The 15532-nt window shown below is 39.6% G+C and overlaps 3 protein-coding genes across 4 annotated transcripts; all 3 read right to left on the bottom strand.

The window, feature by feature from the left end:
- Nucleotides 1-4839: 4839 nt before the first annotated feature.
- Nucleotides 4840-6263, bottom strand: LOC124320848. 2 transcript variants are annotated; one of them, XM_046783750.1, is made up of 3 exons: nucleotides 6095-6263; nucleotides 5498-6040; nucleotides 4840-5433 (listed from the first exon to the last, which is right to left on the bottom strand). In XM_046783750.1, exons 2-3 carry the CDS (start codon nucleotides 6004-6006, stop codon nucleotides 4887-4889), a joined length of 1056 nt encoding a protein of 351 aa, XP_046639706.1. In that variant the 5' UTR covers nucleotides 6007-6040; nucleotides 6095-6263; the 3' UTR covers nucleotides 4840-4886. The 2 variants fall into 2 exon arrangements, with proteins under 2 accessions (XP_046639706.1, XP_046639707.1); XM_046783751.1 differs by having other exon boundaries at nucleotides 5498-6026.
- Nucleotides 6264-6679: 416 nt separating this feature from the next.
- Nucleotides 6680-11146, bottom strand: LOC124340324 (nodal modulator 1-like). The gene is made up of 9 exons (XM_046792943.1): nucleotides 10889-11146; nucleotides 10718-10817; nucleotides 10525-10653; nucleotides 9891-10463; nucleotides 9659-9827; nucleotides 9277-9565; nucleotides 7894-9216; nucleotides 7650-7824; nucleotides 6680-7565 (listed from the first exon to the last, which is right to left on the bottom strand). Exons 1-9 carry the CDS (start codon nucleotides 11026-11028, stop codon nucleotides 6840-6842), a joined length of 3624 nt encoding a protein of 1207 aa, XP_046648899.1. The 5' UTR covers nucleotides 11029-11146; the 3' UTR covers nucleotides 6680-6839.
- Nucleotides 11147-12411: 1265 nt separating this feature from the next.
- Nucleotides 12412-15302, bottom strand: LOC124340340. Its single transcript, XM_046792944.1, has 7 exons — nucleotides 14851-15302; nucleotides 14533-14784; nucleotides 14277-14454; nucleotides 13326-13784; nucleotides 13142-13255; nucleotides 12976-13061; nucleotides 12412-12894 (listed from the first exon to the last, which is right to left on the bottom strand). Exons 1-7 carry the CDS (start codon nucleotides 15246-15248, stop codon nucleotides 12714-12716), a joined length of 1668 nt encoding a protein of 555 aa, XP_046648900.1. The 5' UTR covers nucleotides 15249-15302; the 3' UTR covers nucleotides 12412-12713.
- Between the last annotated feature and the right edge of the window lie 230 nt (nucleotides 15303-15532).

The following is a 15532-nucleotide window of genomic DNA, read 5'->3' as shown; positions in this document are numbered from 1 at the left end:
ACACGATGTGAAATTGACATCCTTTATTATGGCATTTATTTGATATTCACGAAGTACGTGTCAAAATTATATCTAATATTGGATATCATTTTCTGAATGTCATAATATGACATGCAATTCATATACTTATTTTGGTATACTTTGAAAATTTATAGAATAGATATGAAATAGACATGAAATTGATATTTATTGCACCACAGTGTAGTTTTATTATTATTCGAGATTCACGAAGCACGTGTCATTATGATGTCTAATCCCAAGTAGCACAGAGATATCCCTTGGATATCCAGGAGATAGATTGACAGACGAACTCGACGTCCAGTTTTATGTCCCTTGGATATCCAGCGATAATCCAAATGTCGCTTCGTATGACATCAAACTGAGATATCCGTGAGACATCTATTTGGATATCCAACTGGATGTGGACTGGACGTTACTTAGACGTCTGAAGACATAATTTTAACGAATTTTATGCCTTCAATATCTTACATTTGTATTGTATCCGCATTGCCCAGCGGAGATTTCATTAACCACAAAAACATGGTTCAACTTAATTCATTGGATGTATTTTCTATTACTCTTTTTATCTTTTGATCGTATCGTATCAGTCACTTTCATTGCGATTTATTATATGTTGGCACTTTGTATTTTTCAGGAATTGAACCTAGACCTTCGTTTGTGGCAATCGAGTGCGATACCAGCACGCCACAATAGGTGTACCAATGAATATTCAGTTTTGATAGAGTACTTCATAGTGCACTAGATTGCTTACACACTGAAAACAATGAGTGATCGCAATATATATCCAGACAATATCTATAGGATGTTATTTTATGATGCAGTTTCTTAAATTAATTTTTTTTTCGAACTCCAACTATCGATAGCCAACCAAGACGAGCTTTTTACATCGATTCCTTTCTTTTCTTAATTATTCAATCAATCAAAAATAATTGGCCAGAAGAATAGATCTCCATTGCTTTTTGGAAAATCGGCCGCTAGATGGCGTGGCGAAATGACGTCTGTCAATGGCGAAAATCTTCAGAAAATGACGAAAAATTTTCAAGATTTTCAATCGCCAATATCTCTGCTAATAACCGTTTAAAATAAAAACGGGGCGAGATGTCTCTGGAGGGGGGCCAAATCTTTCATTCTAAAAAATTAGATTTTTTATTAAAGGTCTGGTTTGCCCGAAAACTGATGTCAAAAATCAGTAAAAACGCTACAATTTCAGGGGGGGTCCCTTAGTTTTCATTTAATAACTTATAAACTATGCTAGCTAGAACATTACGGATTTCACCATTGTGTTTTCCGTAAAATTCCGCACAAAATGATTTATACGGGGACTGACTGCAATGCCTTCGTCACCCTTTTCCAAAAATTGTAAACCCCCAAAACCCCCAATTTTGGCCTCATTGAGTGGTGGACTCAGTGTTAAGACCAAAAAGTCCTAAATCTGTCGTGAAACACCCGAGCTATGGAGCGTTACATACAGACAGACATACAAAGTGACATGGCTTTTTTTTTTCTGCGTATGTGATCATTAGCTTCGCCCTTCGTGTTCGCAATTAGCTTCGCCCTTCGGGCTCGGAATAAACGCCCAATCAGCTTCTAGCAGTTGAAGGCCATTTTTAATGGTGGGAGATTTGAATTTTGGACATCACATACATGAAAAGAAACTAATACGGTGGACTCCACACATATTTCTTATAGCTTGATAAGATATTCGTTATGGTAAAAGGTATACTTATTTTTAAGATAGAAAAGCAAGCTTATCAGCTCGCCGAAGAGATAGTCGTAAGCCAGTTGAAAACTGTCTTAAATGACAAATTCAGGGCCTATTTTTAAGTCGGACTCATTCACAATTCACACTTTTCTTCACAGACTTTTTGGTCTAAAAACTGGATTTTTCTGTCACAGTTCAATATCCTTGCAAGTTATTTACGTTTAGTTTGCTCAACTCATATGTTCCTATTTTTACGTTATAAAGTTCAATAATTGAATTTAAAAATAACCATTTTTATTTCATTTATTTATTCATTATATTCGGTTCCTTATATTCAATACACAATTTATTCAACATCTTTTTAAAAGTTACATGATAGTTTAAATTGAAAGTGATGAAATCAAAGTATTCGAAGTGCTTGGTATGCCTTACCATTGCCATTCAATCCTTTCAGCCCAATCAATGAGCAATAATTCTGAGGCCTGTCCACCTGAATCATCAGAATCACAAATAGTTTAAACAATGCAGAATTAGAGTAAGATAAAAAGAAATATTATTAGATTCCCTTTAGATGTTTCAGCTTTTTGTTTAGTTGCAATGATTTGTAGTGGTGCTGCTGGTTAAGGATATCTACCAGTTCTGACTCGGTCACTATCTGGATTCGAACAATTTTCAATGACTTGTCATGTTGCAGATTGAACAACCTACATTCATTCTTTTCAGCCTGAGGGGAGGAATCAGGTTACGGAAGTGTTGCCACAGATAAATTAGTTACTAAATTACCAACACAGATAACAGACTGGATAAGTTCTTCATTTTAACATACTCCTTGAGTAGGGTTTTGTATGATTCCGAATGAACTTGGTGCAGAATTTTAGAAGACAAATATCTGTGCAGCCCCTTCCATGATTCTTGTTATCAACTTCCTCTAGTAGTCAGGCTTGAGTCTACTGGAGGTAATTATTGTTTTGATATCAAAACAATGGTTAAAACAATCTCTTCCTTCTGGGTCACTGATGTGCTGACAAAATGGGTGGACGACATTCAGGCCCAGTCATTCAGGCCCGCGACGTTCAGGCCCACCTTTTTTTTACGTGCCTTTCAGGCCCAATTTTGACGTCATTCAGGCCCAAGATTTTTTTTAAATAAAATTTAAAAAAAAAATGGGGTATCCGACGACTCCCCCTGGTGAGCATAGTTGCTCCCACACCTGGGCACTACCACTACACGTATACAGTTCACACGCTACTACATAAAACACTTACAGATCCACAAACATAGCTTCGGATATCTCTTTAGAAAGTCCTAGGAGTCGGCCTGGACAAATATGAAGAGAATAAGAAAATTCAAATAAGAATACGGTGAATTGCAATAATATTTCAAAAAGTGGTTTGGTTGATTGGAAATGAGACCAAACTAATAAGTTGACGACGTTATCGAGTCCATACCATTCTGTCCCATGTTTCTCCCTCGGCTAACATAATAACGGTGGTCTGATGGTCAGAAGGGCTGTAATGTCAAAGGACCGAGGTTCGAGTCTCGGACAAGGCAAGAAAGAAATTTCCATAAAATTTAAATTTTATAAAGACAATTGAACCAGTCTCTGCTTTATCATGCGGTCACATGCTGCATTACATTGGTCAGTGTCAAAGCAAAACTATACGGACCCATGTTTCCCCGTCTTCTAACATTTCACCGGTGGTCTAATGGTCAGCATCCCGGCTTGACATGACGAAGGACCAAGGATCGCATGTTAATCGAGCAATTTCGAAATAATTGAAATTTTTAAATTTTAAGAAAACAATAGCACCTAGAGCTTCAAAATGAGTGTAATCTAACATTTTTGAAATGTTCGACCACCGATCTTCCACTTCCATTAACTCCGGAAGCTATTTAAGTTTAATTTGTCAAAATTAAAGTTTGTTTCCCTAACTGACTTACTGAGATTTCAGATTCGAACCATAATCCTTTGGCATGGCAGCCCGGATTGCTGACCATTAGACTACCGTTGACCTGTACGAATAAAAGGAATGCATGAGCCTCATGGTGGCTAACCATCGATTAAAGACATTGACTAATGCAATGCAACATGTGATCGCATGATATAGTAATGACTGGTGCAGTTGTCATTATAAAATTTAAAAATTTCAATTATTTCGAAATTTCTATTTCGACTTACTCGAGATTCGACACTCGGACCATTGCCAATACAGCCCGGGCTTCTGACCATTAGACCACCGTTGTTATGGTGACATAGAGGAAACATGGAAGTCCTTGGTATGGTTCAGGTATACCCCCCTTTCACTCACCCCTCTCCCACGGGTGCGCGCAGTCCCCGCCGCTCAACCTCAGCCGCAAAACCCTATATTAAAAATTATCAGTGTAGAAATATCTTCATCCATGTATCAATCGTTTTTCGATAGCAGAAAACTTGTCTTGCTAGGGAACAAATCACTTTTGAATTATTCAAAATGCACGTTTGTTAAACGCTGATTGGCTTTCGATATATTTATGTATCTTGTTTTTATGTATAGCCTTAACTGATTGATCATTACTGATTGATCATTATTAAAAAAGGTTTAAAAATTCTTAGGTATGAAATGTATTTCCAATATATTTAACTGTGAAAAACATAAAAATTATATTGGGCCTGAATGACATTCAAGTCCGCCTTTCAGGCCCAATTTTTGCGACGTCCAGGCCCAATAAAAGTGGGCCTGAAAGACGCGGGCCTGAATGACCGGGCCTGAACGTCGTACACCCGACAAAATTCACTTTCTCAGTTTTTCTTAAATAGTTGTAGGACTAGAAATTAAACAAGATTAAGAGAAGAAATTTAAATTCTTTCCACGACAATAGTTAATAACTTTAGCTCTGTGAGAATCAAATCGTTGGCTACAAATAAGCTGTCAAATTTTTAACAACAAACCTGTTTCATTCCTTTGGCCGCTGGGCGGCACCATAGGATCGGTGGCACCAATGGTTCGGCGTTACAACGCTAGATATAGGGAGAAAAGCTGGCACGCACTCCCACCGAAGGGTCGGGTTCCACCGCGAGCCGGAGACCATGTTGGGAGTGCAATAGGCGTGACCATAAAAGATTCAAAAGCCACCAATATCGGGAAATGATTTTATTCGATAGCATTTATATTCCAACCACAACTTACAATTTCGACACATCATGACATTTATTATCGAAATTATAAAAATTAATGCAGCCTTCACGTGAATCACTTTCCAGTAGTCTCCAAAAACCTTGATCATTTTCTTCGTGGGACCAATTCTCAAGTGTTTTGTCCCATTCATTCACTAATTCTTGTTGACTGCTGCTTAGTTTAAGAGGACGCGGGGGAAAATCAAAAGGTAGAAGAAAATTCCATTTGATTTCTTCAACTACATCTTCATGGTTCAAGGACTCAGCAGCACTACAAATAGTTCTTAGATACAACTCGTATTTTTTACAATTAAATCTACTAGTGTCACGTGAATCTTTCAGCTCATATTGGATTTGATACAAAATTATTTTTTTATCTTCATCAACTTTCCATTCTTGCATCTGTGCATCCGTAGGACAGCGTCTTGCTACTTCTTCTTCAGATAGAGTTGAATCAGCAGTTTCCTGTGCAAACTGTAAAATATCAAAGCTTCTGTAAACATTGAGGAACTTATATTGATGTTGAAGTACTCCTCTACCAAATTTGCCAATCAGTCTGTGTAGCACAAAAAGAAATTAATTACTTGTTGAACACAAATTAAAAGATAAACTTTACTTACAAAATTTGTTGACAACTAAGACATTCTTCATGCCAGCCTAAAGAAATTTTGTTTACTATTAAATAGTCGATGAAATCAATTCTGATGCTTCCATCTTCTTTACGGAGTTTGTTTAAGTTGTATGGCAAATAATAATTTAGGCCATATCGAGTCAGGAGTCTGAACAACTCATTCTGTTGGCTTTGGTCCATTGAGCTGTCTAGAACAGACCTGATAACTGAAGAGTTGTGTTTCTTGATATCAAATCCACTTTGAATAATGCAAGATATTATGGGCATAAAATCTTTTGCATTATAGTTTTCACATAATAATTCAATTCCATTTTCCTTATTAGCATCAGTTTGATTGACATCTGCACCTTGTTCAATGGTAGCCTGAATCAGTTTAAGTAAATCATCTTCACGATAATCTTTACATAGAGAAAGAAAATCAGCATTTATTTTTTCTATGGATTTGATTTCCTCTGTGAACGATAACATCGATGTATTCATTGCAGTGGTTTGCGCCATTATTACAGTTCAAGACTGATCTGAAAATGGAAAACTAATTCGAATTTTCATTTGAACAACAAATTTGAAGTAGTGTTTGTAAACTTACCAGAATAAATCTATGAAGGAAATAAAATAAGCGAAGTGTTCCGGTGTCAACAAGAGTAGAGGTCTAGAGGACTTGACGACAACACATTCTTCATCAGTGAACGACTGAACGGATACTGACTGATCCGATTCCGTGTCGTACTGTCGTTTGAAAACGGGTATCACTAAAACTCGGGGGTCGGGGAACTCGGGAAATGCACTCGGGGGTCGCCATTTTGTCGTCTGCTTTACAAATTTTTCCCGAGTTTTAGTCCGTTCAAAACTCCGACTAAAACTCGGGTATTGTAAACTCGGGGATTTTTATTCAAAACCCTATTTGACAATTAGGGTTTTGAATAAAAATCCCTGAGTTTACAAGTTCATTTTGTATAAAGACAAACCATAAAATCAAACCCGGTAGTAAGTTCTTGCATTAACATGAAAATAATTAAAAAAAAAAAAAGAATAAGAGCTGGACGTTCCATTTAACAAGGCCCAGAAAACAGTTTTGAGTTTGATGATCTCTTCTCGAAAATAAACGCAACGTAACGCTGGACCAGGACAACAGAACTTAACATGTCATCTGGGTACGGAGAACAAACGTCTGTTTTTAAGTCAAAGATTTGAATTTATTGGCCTACTAGCACGAACAACAACCACACATTCACAAAAAAAAAGAAGGGAAAAAAATTCTAACAAAAAATCTGTTGTGCTTTGAATGAACATTCTTTCACACGTCATATATTGATTGTGCGATCTGACGTATTTTACTGAGCTCTTCTCGGTTTGACTCTTTTCTTCACAACAGAGCTGCCTTCGTCCATGAGAGCGAGCTCCTGCTCGCTAAAGACGGGATTGTTGGGATGACCCGACGAAACTGGCACTCCAGACATACCGGAACCAAAGGCGAATCCACCTCGGCTCGGTTTCAGGGCGTTATTCACCATGGCCAAAGCTCGATTGAGAAGCGGGCCGAGTGATTCGCGATAGTAGACGGCCAGGCCAACAAGCAAAGCCACCAGGACGCCTCGGATGGACACTTGAGTTGTTTCGGAGGCATCGACCGTCTTCCTCCTCGGATGGAAGCGGAGAGAAAGGTGCTGAACGGAAGTATTAGCAGTAAACGAGAGCTCAGGGATTTGGTAGTCGTAATTGTGACGGCCTAAATTGGATTCCAGCTGGATGAAGTATTTACGACCATCCATGGGCAAGACGGGCAAAATGACGAGAGGCGAGTTGTCCAGCTTGAGACTTTGCAGAACCACTCCTGGTTGATCTTCACGAAACAAATTCAACTTGATCGTCCTTAAATGCTCCGGTTCGAGTACGTCCACCGTGATCATGACATCCGCCTGGTTGACGGCCTTGATAACGGAAAAGCGCAGACCGGACAAATCGTTGTTTTCTACTTTAATGCTTGTGCTCAGAGGCAATGTGCGTTCCACGTTTTTGTTGAAACCGTTGCCAGTTTTCATCCGTACGGTATACTCGCACTGCATAAAAGAGCAAAAGAATTTTAAAATTAAAATTAATTGATATGGTTCAAGACAAGAATACTTATAACAAAATGGACTTACACCAGGCAGCAGACCGCGGATACGGAACTGTCCATTTGCTTCGGTCGTCGCATCTTCCTGATACTCGGCGCAATGAGACGGACCCGTTCCAACTGCTTCCACACTCACGGAGCCTTCCGGTTCTCCATTGAGAGCTGTCACGGATCCAAAACAGCTGAAAGCTACCCTCTCTCCACTATGAAGAAAGAAGAAAGAATTAATTAAGAAAATTAGAAGCGTATAATTCAAATATAAATTCACTTACTTGATTTGCAATTCGACGGTGGCACCATCTTCGATTTCAATCAGTTTTGAGCTCGGTTCGAATCGGTACTCTTTTAACACCGGCTTGATGAAGTACTCACCCGGGTTTAGGCTGCTCAATGTAACTCGCCCGTCAGATCCAGTTTGACTATTCTGTCTGTAACCAACTCCACCTGCAGCCGCCACCAGAACGGAAGGTAATGGTTGGCCGGTAGCGCGATCTAGTACCAAGACGGAGATTTCTGCCAGCTTCTCTGCGATAAAGTCACCAAATGCCTTATCTGGACGGACAATGTAGCCTCTTTTTTTAGCGTCAAGACTGAAAGTAGCTGCCAGGTCCAGAATCGGATGGCCATCCAAATTGACTGGGCCGTAAATGTATTGACCGTTGCTATCTGTCTCCACAGTGACTGGTTGGGTCAACCTCCCTCCGGTGATGGTGACCTGAACTTCGCTGATTGCCGGACGTATCGAGCCGCTTACATAAAGCCCACGCTGGGCAATAATGGTCCCTGCCTTATCATCACACTCTCTGCCCACCGTCAATTGTAACGTTGCCGGGAAGAACAGGAGCGACTCAGCCGTGGCTACCACCTGAAGGGTCTCCCCGGTGGGTGCATTAAAGACAAAACGATGTTCGTATTCGTTCTCCGATGGCTTTTCCACCGACTCCAGCATCAAAGAAGCTGCTTCCCCATTTGGTGAAGTGGCCGTCACTCGTAGGTCAGTCACTTCGTGATCAGAACGGACGACGATACCAACTCGATGGCTGACAGATTTCAAGTGCGCCAAGACCGGTTTATCAGAGCTCCATTCGATTGATGGAGGGTCGAAGACGTGGCAGCTCTTTGGAGTGAAAACATAATGGCCTGCACGAGGGAGGCAGTGTTTTGAAGTGCCCGTTTTCACAGTCAGTAGATCTTCACTCGGTTGGCCATCGATAGTGTAAGCCAAGTCGACTTCGTGGCTGGATGAAACGGCAAAAGCAAATCCAGTTTGCTCAAAGGTTAAGTCAGAGTGATCGCCGTCGACTAATTCCACGTCAATCGTTTTAGCCTTCCAGCACCAGTCATCTTGCAAGACGGACAAACGGTATTTTCCGGGAAGTAGATGATTGAACTCAAAGAATCCCCCCGTTTCTGTCGTCGTTTCCAAGGACTGGGCCAAACGGGTCGGTTGTGAAACGCTTGCTAATTTAACTGCCACGTTCGAGGTGGATCCGATGACGTTTACTTTGCCGTGAACCGATGCTCGGAATTGCGAAAAAGTAAAGCCGGACAAGCCTTCTCGTTCTACTTTGATTTCGTGATATGCTGGGAGAAACCTGAAAAACAGATTATTTGTACAAGTCAAATGAATATTTCGCTCATCAATTATGAATTACTTTAATCCAGCAGCCACTTCAGATTCTAGCGCCATCGGTTCCAATTTATAAACACCTGGTCTTAACAATTGGCAAAAGACTCCAGTGTCATCGGTAGCGACGAGCACTGGCTCGGCGGAAGAGTCCTTAGTCGATGTTGGAATGAAAATCACTTGTCTTGCTTTACGACCGACAGCTAAATCAGTTAGCTGGATCTGTCCACAGACTCGGAAGGAGGAAGCGACAATATCTGGCAGAGATGGTGTAGTAGGACTGATTCGTACATTCAAACGATCGAAACCCAATTGATCTGTAGATTAATAATCAAATCATTAGAGGAAAAAGCTTAACATTTGTTTTGCTGTATTTCTTCACGTTTAAGTTAACACTGTTACCGACATACCAGACTCAGCAGTTAGGCGATACATTCCCGTCTTGATATTCTCCAAATTGTAGGATCCTCCATCGTTTGTGATCGCCACTTGTTTATCATTCAAATAAACTTTGGCACCAACAAGGCCAGAGCCACCAGAGTGTTCTAGAACGCGACCACTAACGCGGAATCCCTGGACCTAATATAAAGTTATAATTTCATTTGAAGAAACGCAAGATGAATAAAATCGATGGTGACATACCTCAAACTTTTGTGTCAAGATAAGGCGACTATCTTCAACGTCAAACTCGAACGTAGCGGGAGTGATGTCGAACCGGATGTTTTCTCCTTGGTAGAGAGGTACTATTCTGTAATGTCCAGGTTGAACAACAGGAAACTGAAATTGGCCTTTCAGATCGGATAAAGTTTGGCAAACAAGTTTCCAGTCGCTGCCCTCTTCAACGGGAAAGGATACGGATGGAGCGTCCAATCCACAGTGAGAAGTGGCGTCATCGTCACGAGAAAATAGCGAAAAGATTACGTTTTGGATAGGCTCTCCTTCGCTAACGACTTGACCCTGAACTGGGTAGCCAAGAATATCCAAGCCTTCGACGATTGATTGCGAGTCGGATTTCACACTGACTTTTACTTCACTGGAACGGAGACGCCATTCGGAATGGCTAGCTTGAACTCGGTAATTGCCCGGTACGACATTTTTGAAGGAAAATTGTCCTTGTTTTTCAGATAAAATATTTTGAAGAACATTGTTAGTAGTATCATCAATTAACTGAAGAGTTACGCCTGCAGGGCCACTTGTCCTTCCATGGCTCACCACCTGAATTAGTGGTTGAATTAGGTAACAGAATAATTCAGTGACAAAAGCTTGCATGAACTACCTTGCCATTAACAGAAAATCCTTGAAATAAAAAATTTATATCTTTTCCCTGTGAGCACCGATCTGTTTCTCTGTCGATGTTGATGGGAAAAGATGATGGTTTGAAACTCCAGCCATTTGGTGATACAACCTTTAGAATCAAACAGTTTAAAGCAACAGCAAAATACACAATGTAGTGAGTTTTTAATGCATACTTTGATCACATATTCTCCCTTGTCGTAAATAGGAATAAAGTAATAGCCATTGTTTGGAGCACAATCTGTGTGATATTTCAAATTTCCTTGCTTAGTGTACCTAGAATAAATCACGGGGGATAGAAAGATTTGTTAAAATGCGTAAACAGGATGGGAATAAATATTCATTACAGCCGGATTTCGACTTTAGATAAGTCGAGTCCTACTCCTTTATCGACTTGAACGAAACCGCCACATCCCAAAAAATCTTCGTCCGCGAATGAAGAGGTAAAACAGCAGAAGAGAAAGAATATGAGTTTTACGGAATACATAGTTATGCTTTTTTTGTTACAACATTTGATCTAATCAGACAGAATCAATTTAATTCTGCTCGTATTTCGATCTAACCGGAATGTTGCAGATGCAGACGAAATTGCGTGACGTTTACATGCGGAGTTGTCAGTTCACTTAAATTTCCATTGCGGCGCTGCCCGGCGGCTGGCCCGGCGCCCGCGCCCGACCATATCAGAGAGACAGAGATATATAGCAGAGTAATAAATAATAAGTAATATTATTATTAATATTATAATAATTATCTTTATAGTACCGGGTACTATAGGTCTGTAGCTCTGGCCAAATCTAAATTTTATCTACGTTATATCAGAGCTATAGACTCCTATATAGAAAGATCCCTTGAAAGATCCTGTAACTGACGGATGTGATGATTTCGCATTGATTTTCACTTTTTCAGTGATGCACGGCGTTGTTTTTGTGTTTTGTAGATTGTCGTATATGCTCACATTCTAGCGCATAAGCGTGAAGAGCTCATCACTTGTCACTCCACAGCTAAGAACTGAATACACTTGGTCAACTTTTCATTATACGCGAAAGGGGACCAAGTGGAGAGTTAGTTGATCCCAAGGGATCGAACACCTGACAGAAGTACTGTAAATACTTTTGTTATGACTAAATCGGATAGTTATTTGCCTTTCATTTATTTTACTATCTTCATCAGTTGTCTATACTAACAGCAGTAAAGTGCTTTGGAACATTCGGATCCGCGATTCCCGTACTCCGCGCAAGAGGGAAAACATAAGAACTATGTCAAATTGTTCACTTTTGAGGACGAGGACATACATGCAATGCTATTTTGAGCTTCCCTTTTTTTATATACATTTAAGTTAGCTACATTCGTGCATTTACGGACAGGAAATATGCTATTATTAAATGTTTGACAATGTCTCTGCTTTTCTTTACGCGACTCGTTAAAAGGAGTAGTCGGTACTCCCCGGTAGCGTAATTAATTCCACTCTCCATTTATTTACGATTTTTGCCAAATTTTTGGCCCTGTGCCTGTACACGGGATAGTCTTTCAACACGACCAAGAACTAAAAACTAACCGATTCAGCATTCCGGCAATGAAAAGAATGACGCCGAGCTGTATAGCTGCTGACAGGATGCTGGCGTTGAGCCAATATTATTGGTCCAGTAAAAATAACAAGTCAGAATAGAAATTAGACGAATGTGCACAAAACAATTGTTTGTTCTGTGTTACCGTAAAAAAAAAAGAAGTCGGAAATGGATGGTACTGCGAGAGCACAACAACACACGGAAGCAAGAGGAGAAGACGCATCGGTAAATAATGTTTAAGTTTTACATTTCAAACTCTGATATGGTCGGCCCAGTAGAAATAACAAGTCCGAATAGAAATTAGATGAATGCGCACCCATTAAATGTGTATTACTTCATCGACGAATTAGCATCACAAAATTAAAGCACTCAATTATTTCAATCAGGCAAGGATTTATAGATTTTTGGGATCTGAATGGCAATACATAATGTCATGATGCAAAGAATAAGAGAAAGGAAATGGCTTTAAAATAAAATCAATCAAAACGTTTACTTTAATTTGAAGTAAAAAAAAAAATCAAATGGGCTCTTAAGGCTCACTGGAATGGATGGAATGCACTAATCATTCAAACATGAGAATGTCCAAAACACAAAGAATGCTTGTGTTCTAGAAGAGATCTTCCAACTTACCAAACGAAGGATAAATAAATCGTTTCAAGTGATCAGCCATGCGTTCCGACTGCTCGACTACAAGACTTGGGCTGGTTAGGGCGAGATGAATGCAGAAAAACTGGAGGTAATGGGTCGTTTCGGCCTCCTCATCTTCCAGCCCTCCCTTCATTAAATTTCTGTTAATGAAACCAACAACCAAGAAAATTAGTCAATACGGAGAAGTCTAAAAAGAAGTTTAACAAGATATAATGGCTCACTCGTAAAAACCGCTACCCATCAAAGCTGGATAGCCAAAAGTACCGGTTTGCATGTCCCAGTTGGATTTCCATGGCAATTTTTTGTTCTAAGTTGGAGAAAAATACATGCGAGTATAATTTACGATGAATCTCAGAGTTTGAAATGTAATGCTTGAACATTATTTACCGATGTGTCCTCTATCCAGATGGCGTGCGAATAGCACAGCTGCTTATCGTTCCACAATAAATTGTGCATACCTTCATTTAGCCATTCTAAGGAGGTATGAAAGATTTTCCACATCTATCAAAACAAGAAAGAAGACTTTTAATTGAAAACTTTAGAGTTTAATTCTTAACTAATTGCTTTGTACGTTGTCAAAGGAGGAGTCGTGCCGTCCCAGCGGCAGAGCGGGGGAGATCATTCGATGATTTTTCCTATCAATGAGGACGAAATGCACAAGCCCGGGGTAGATTTTGAGCAGTGGGGTAAGCCTGCAGGGCTGCGATAAGGACTGCATGGGAATACTCAATTGGATGTCGTCAATCACGGCCGAAACGTGTTCAACAGCTGCAAACAGAAGGGATGGATTGAGGCAGACGATTTCAAATCCGCGGAGAATTTGGCGCGAAAATGCGGACATGGCTGATTGATTTTGGCTCTGCTCCGGTCGCCAAACCAGCAAGTCCCACCATTGATGCCGCTGATTATACTTGTAAGCCATTTTTTGCACTTGTTTCAATTGTTTCGAAATCAAGTCGCTCCTTATGGGCGTTGCGTAGAGACTTTTCAATAATGAAAAAAGGCCAGTGGCTATCTGATGCAATCCACCCTGCAATAGAGGAAAACAAAATTAAAATTTTGCATTCCATGTGAGATAACGTCATGGAAATCAAGATCTTTTGACAGCTAGCACTTTTTTTTCGATCTGAATGCAATACTTTCATTATTTCAATATGTATTATTCTTTCTTTATTCAAACTTTCACTGATTACGCATTACTGATAAAGGGCGTGTCTTGTCCTATTTCAAGGTATTCAGGAAACAGGCGTGTATGTATTACACAGGAATGTTATCACTAAGTATTGTTTTACATCGGCAATTCCAGTGTGAAAAGAAAGAATTTTGTTAAGGACGGCTTTCTTTAACTTTTGAAAAACAATGAATAAAAACTTGAAACGAATCTATAAAATAGGGCAAATTGTTAAATAAATGTATTCTCTGACAAACTCAATTAAGGCGAATCTAAAGAAATAAAATAATAAAATAATTTAACTTAAATCAATTAACAAGGATAAATTCACCTTAACATTCGAATTATTACCTCAATTAAGACGACCACATCGAGACCGTCCTCCACCCTTTGAATGTGAATTGTGTAAGGTACACACGATTCAAGGATGATGAGACTATGGCGAGTTGAAGATCTAGAATGGTCAAAGGCATTGGCAACAATAATCAGAAACAGAATCTCATCAATCTTTAATTCTGATGTCCCCTTTCTGTAAATAAAATCAAATAAAGTTCATTCGTTTTGTGTAAGTAAATAATCTGAAGAATTGAATGTGTTGAGATTATACCCAGAGTAAATGGCAACAATACTGGTTTCTTTTATGATGAGGATGTGAGCCCTGCTCTCTGGAATTCCTCCACGCACATTCAAATCTGAAACTGCGACTTGGAGGACTCTTAGAATGGAAGAATTTACAGCCTCACTGATGGGTTCATAATGCAGTGATTCTGTAACAATGGGCTGACTAGATTGTCTCAATCTTAAAAATGTTTCAATCAGAAGAGTGGCAAGCTCTGAGTGAGTATTCGAGTGTTTCAACCTGCACAGAAAAAAGAAACATTATTATCAACCACTCTTTTTTGTTGAATTTAATTGCCTGGCATACACTGATAATGAAGGACCGCAAACATGTTGCATGAGACTGAAGCTAACCCTAGCCAAGTGAACAGCATTTACAGATGACCTGGCTACTGTGATGAGCAGAAATCCCATTTGCTCATAAAAGGCCACGGTGGAACCGTCTTCACAGGCGATACAATCGTAAGAATTTTGAAACTCTTGATTCATGATTCTATGTGAAGTCAAGAGCGGAGAAAAGATTTGCATGAGGATCATTGATTCGGCATCTCTTCTCGATCGAATGTCATCGTCCATTACTTCCTCTCCTGGCACGGCACACATGTCCAAGGTATCCGATACGCAATGAATTCTGTTTTTGAACTCTCGGTCACTATAAACATAGAGCAAATCATCGTGATTGTCAAATAAAACGACACCAATCATTTGATAAACAAGTCAACGAGGAAAACAAACGTAAACAAAATTTTTGACAGTTGAAAAAGGATCGTCTGCTTGATAATCGATATCTCATTTCACCATCGATTTATAAAAGTAACCGAGTTGATTTATTATTCATTCAAAAATGCCAAAGTAGTTCATTCTTAACGCGTTGACAAACTCATTTGTTGTCAACATTTTGACGTTGTCTCAGCAGTTGCGAAACTTGATAGATTGCGCTCTTAGAGTGTGTCACGTACGTCAGAAATCTGCTATTATTCCGTCTCATT

The sequence above is a fragment of the Daphnia pulicaria genome, chromosome 1, assembly GCF_021234035.1.
Source record: "Daphnia pulicaria isolate SC F1-1A chromosome 1, SC_F0-13Bv2, whole genome shotgun sequence".
In the NCBI taxonomy this organism is placed as follows: Eukaryota; Metazoa; Arthropoda; class Branchiopoda; order Diplostraca; family Daphniidae; genus Daphnia; species Daphnia pulicaria.
This window is presented reverse-complemented; position numbering and strand designations above follow the sequence as displayed.

Coding starts and splice junctions, on each gene's coding strand:
- LOC124340340 (XM_046792944.1), bottom strand. CDS start 15,248: ATGATTGGTGTCGTTTTATTTGACAATCACGATGATTTGCTCTATGTT. Junction 13,785..14,276: donor ATGTGGTCGTCTTAATTGAG/GTAATAATTCGA, acceptor CCTCTATTGCAG/GGTGGATTGCATCAGATAGC. Junction 13,062..13,141: donor TCTGGATAGAGGACACATCG/GTAAATAATGTT, acceptor TCTCCAACTTAG/AACAAAAAATTGCCATGGAA.
- LOC124320848 (XM_046783750.1), bottom strand. CDS start 6,006: ATGGCGCAAACCACTGCAATGAATACATCGATGTTATCGTTCACAGAG. Junction 5,434..5,497: donor CTTAGTTGTCAACAAATTTT/GTAAGTAAAGTT, acceptor TGTGCTACACAG/ACTGATTGGCAAATTTGGTA.
- LOC124340324 (XM_046792943.1), bottom strand. CDS start 11,028: ATGTATTCCGTAAAACTCATATTCTTTCTCTTCTGCTGTTTTACCTCT. Junction 10,818..10,888: donor TCTAAAGTCGAAATCCGGCT/GTAATGAATATT, acceptor GATTTATTCTAG/GTACACTAAGCAAGGAAATT. Junction 9,217..9,276: donor GAAGTGGCTGCTGGATTAAA/GTAATTCATAAT, acceptor TCTGTTTTTCAG/GTTTCTCCCAGCATATCACG.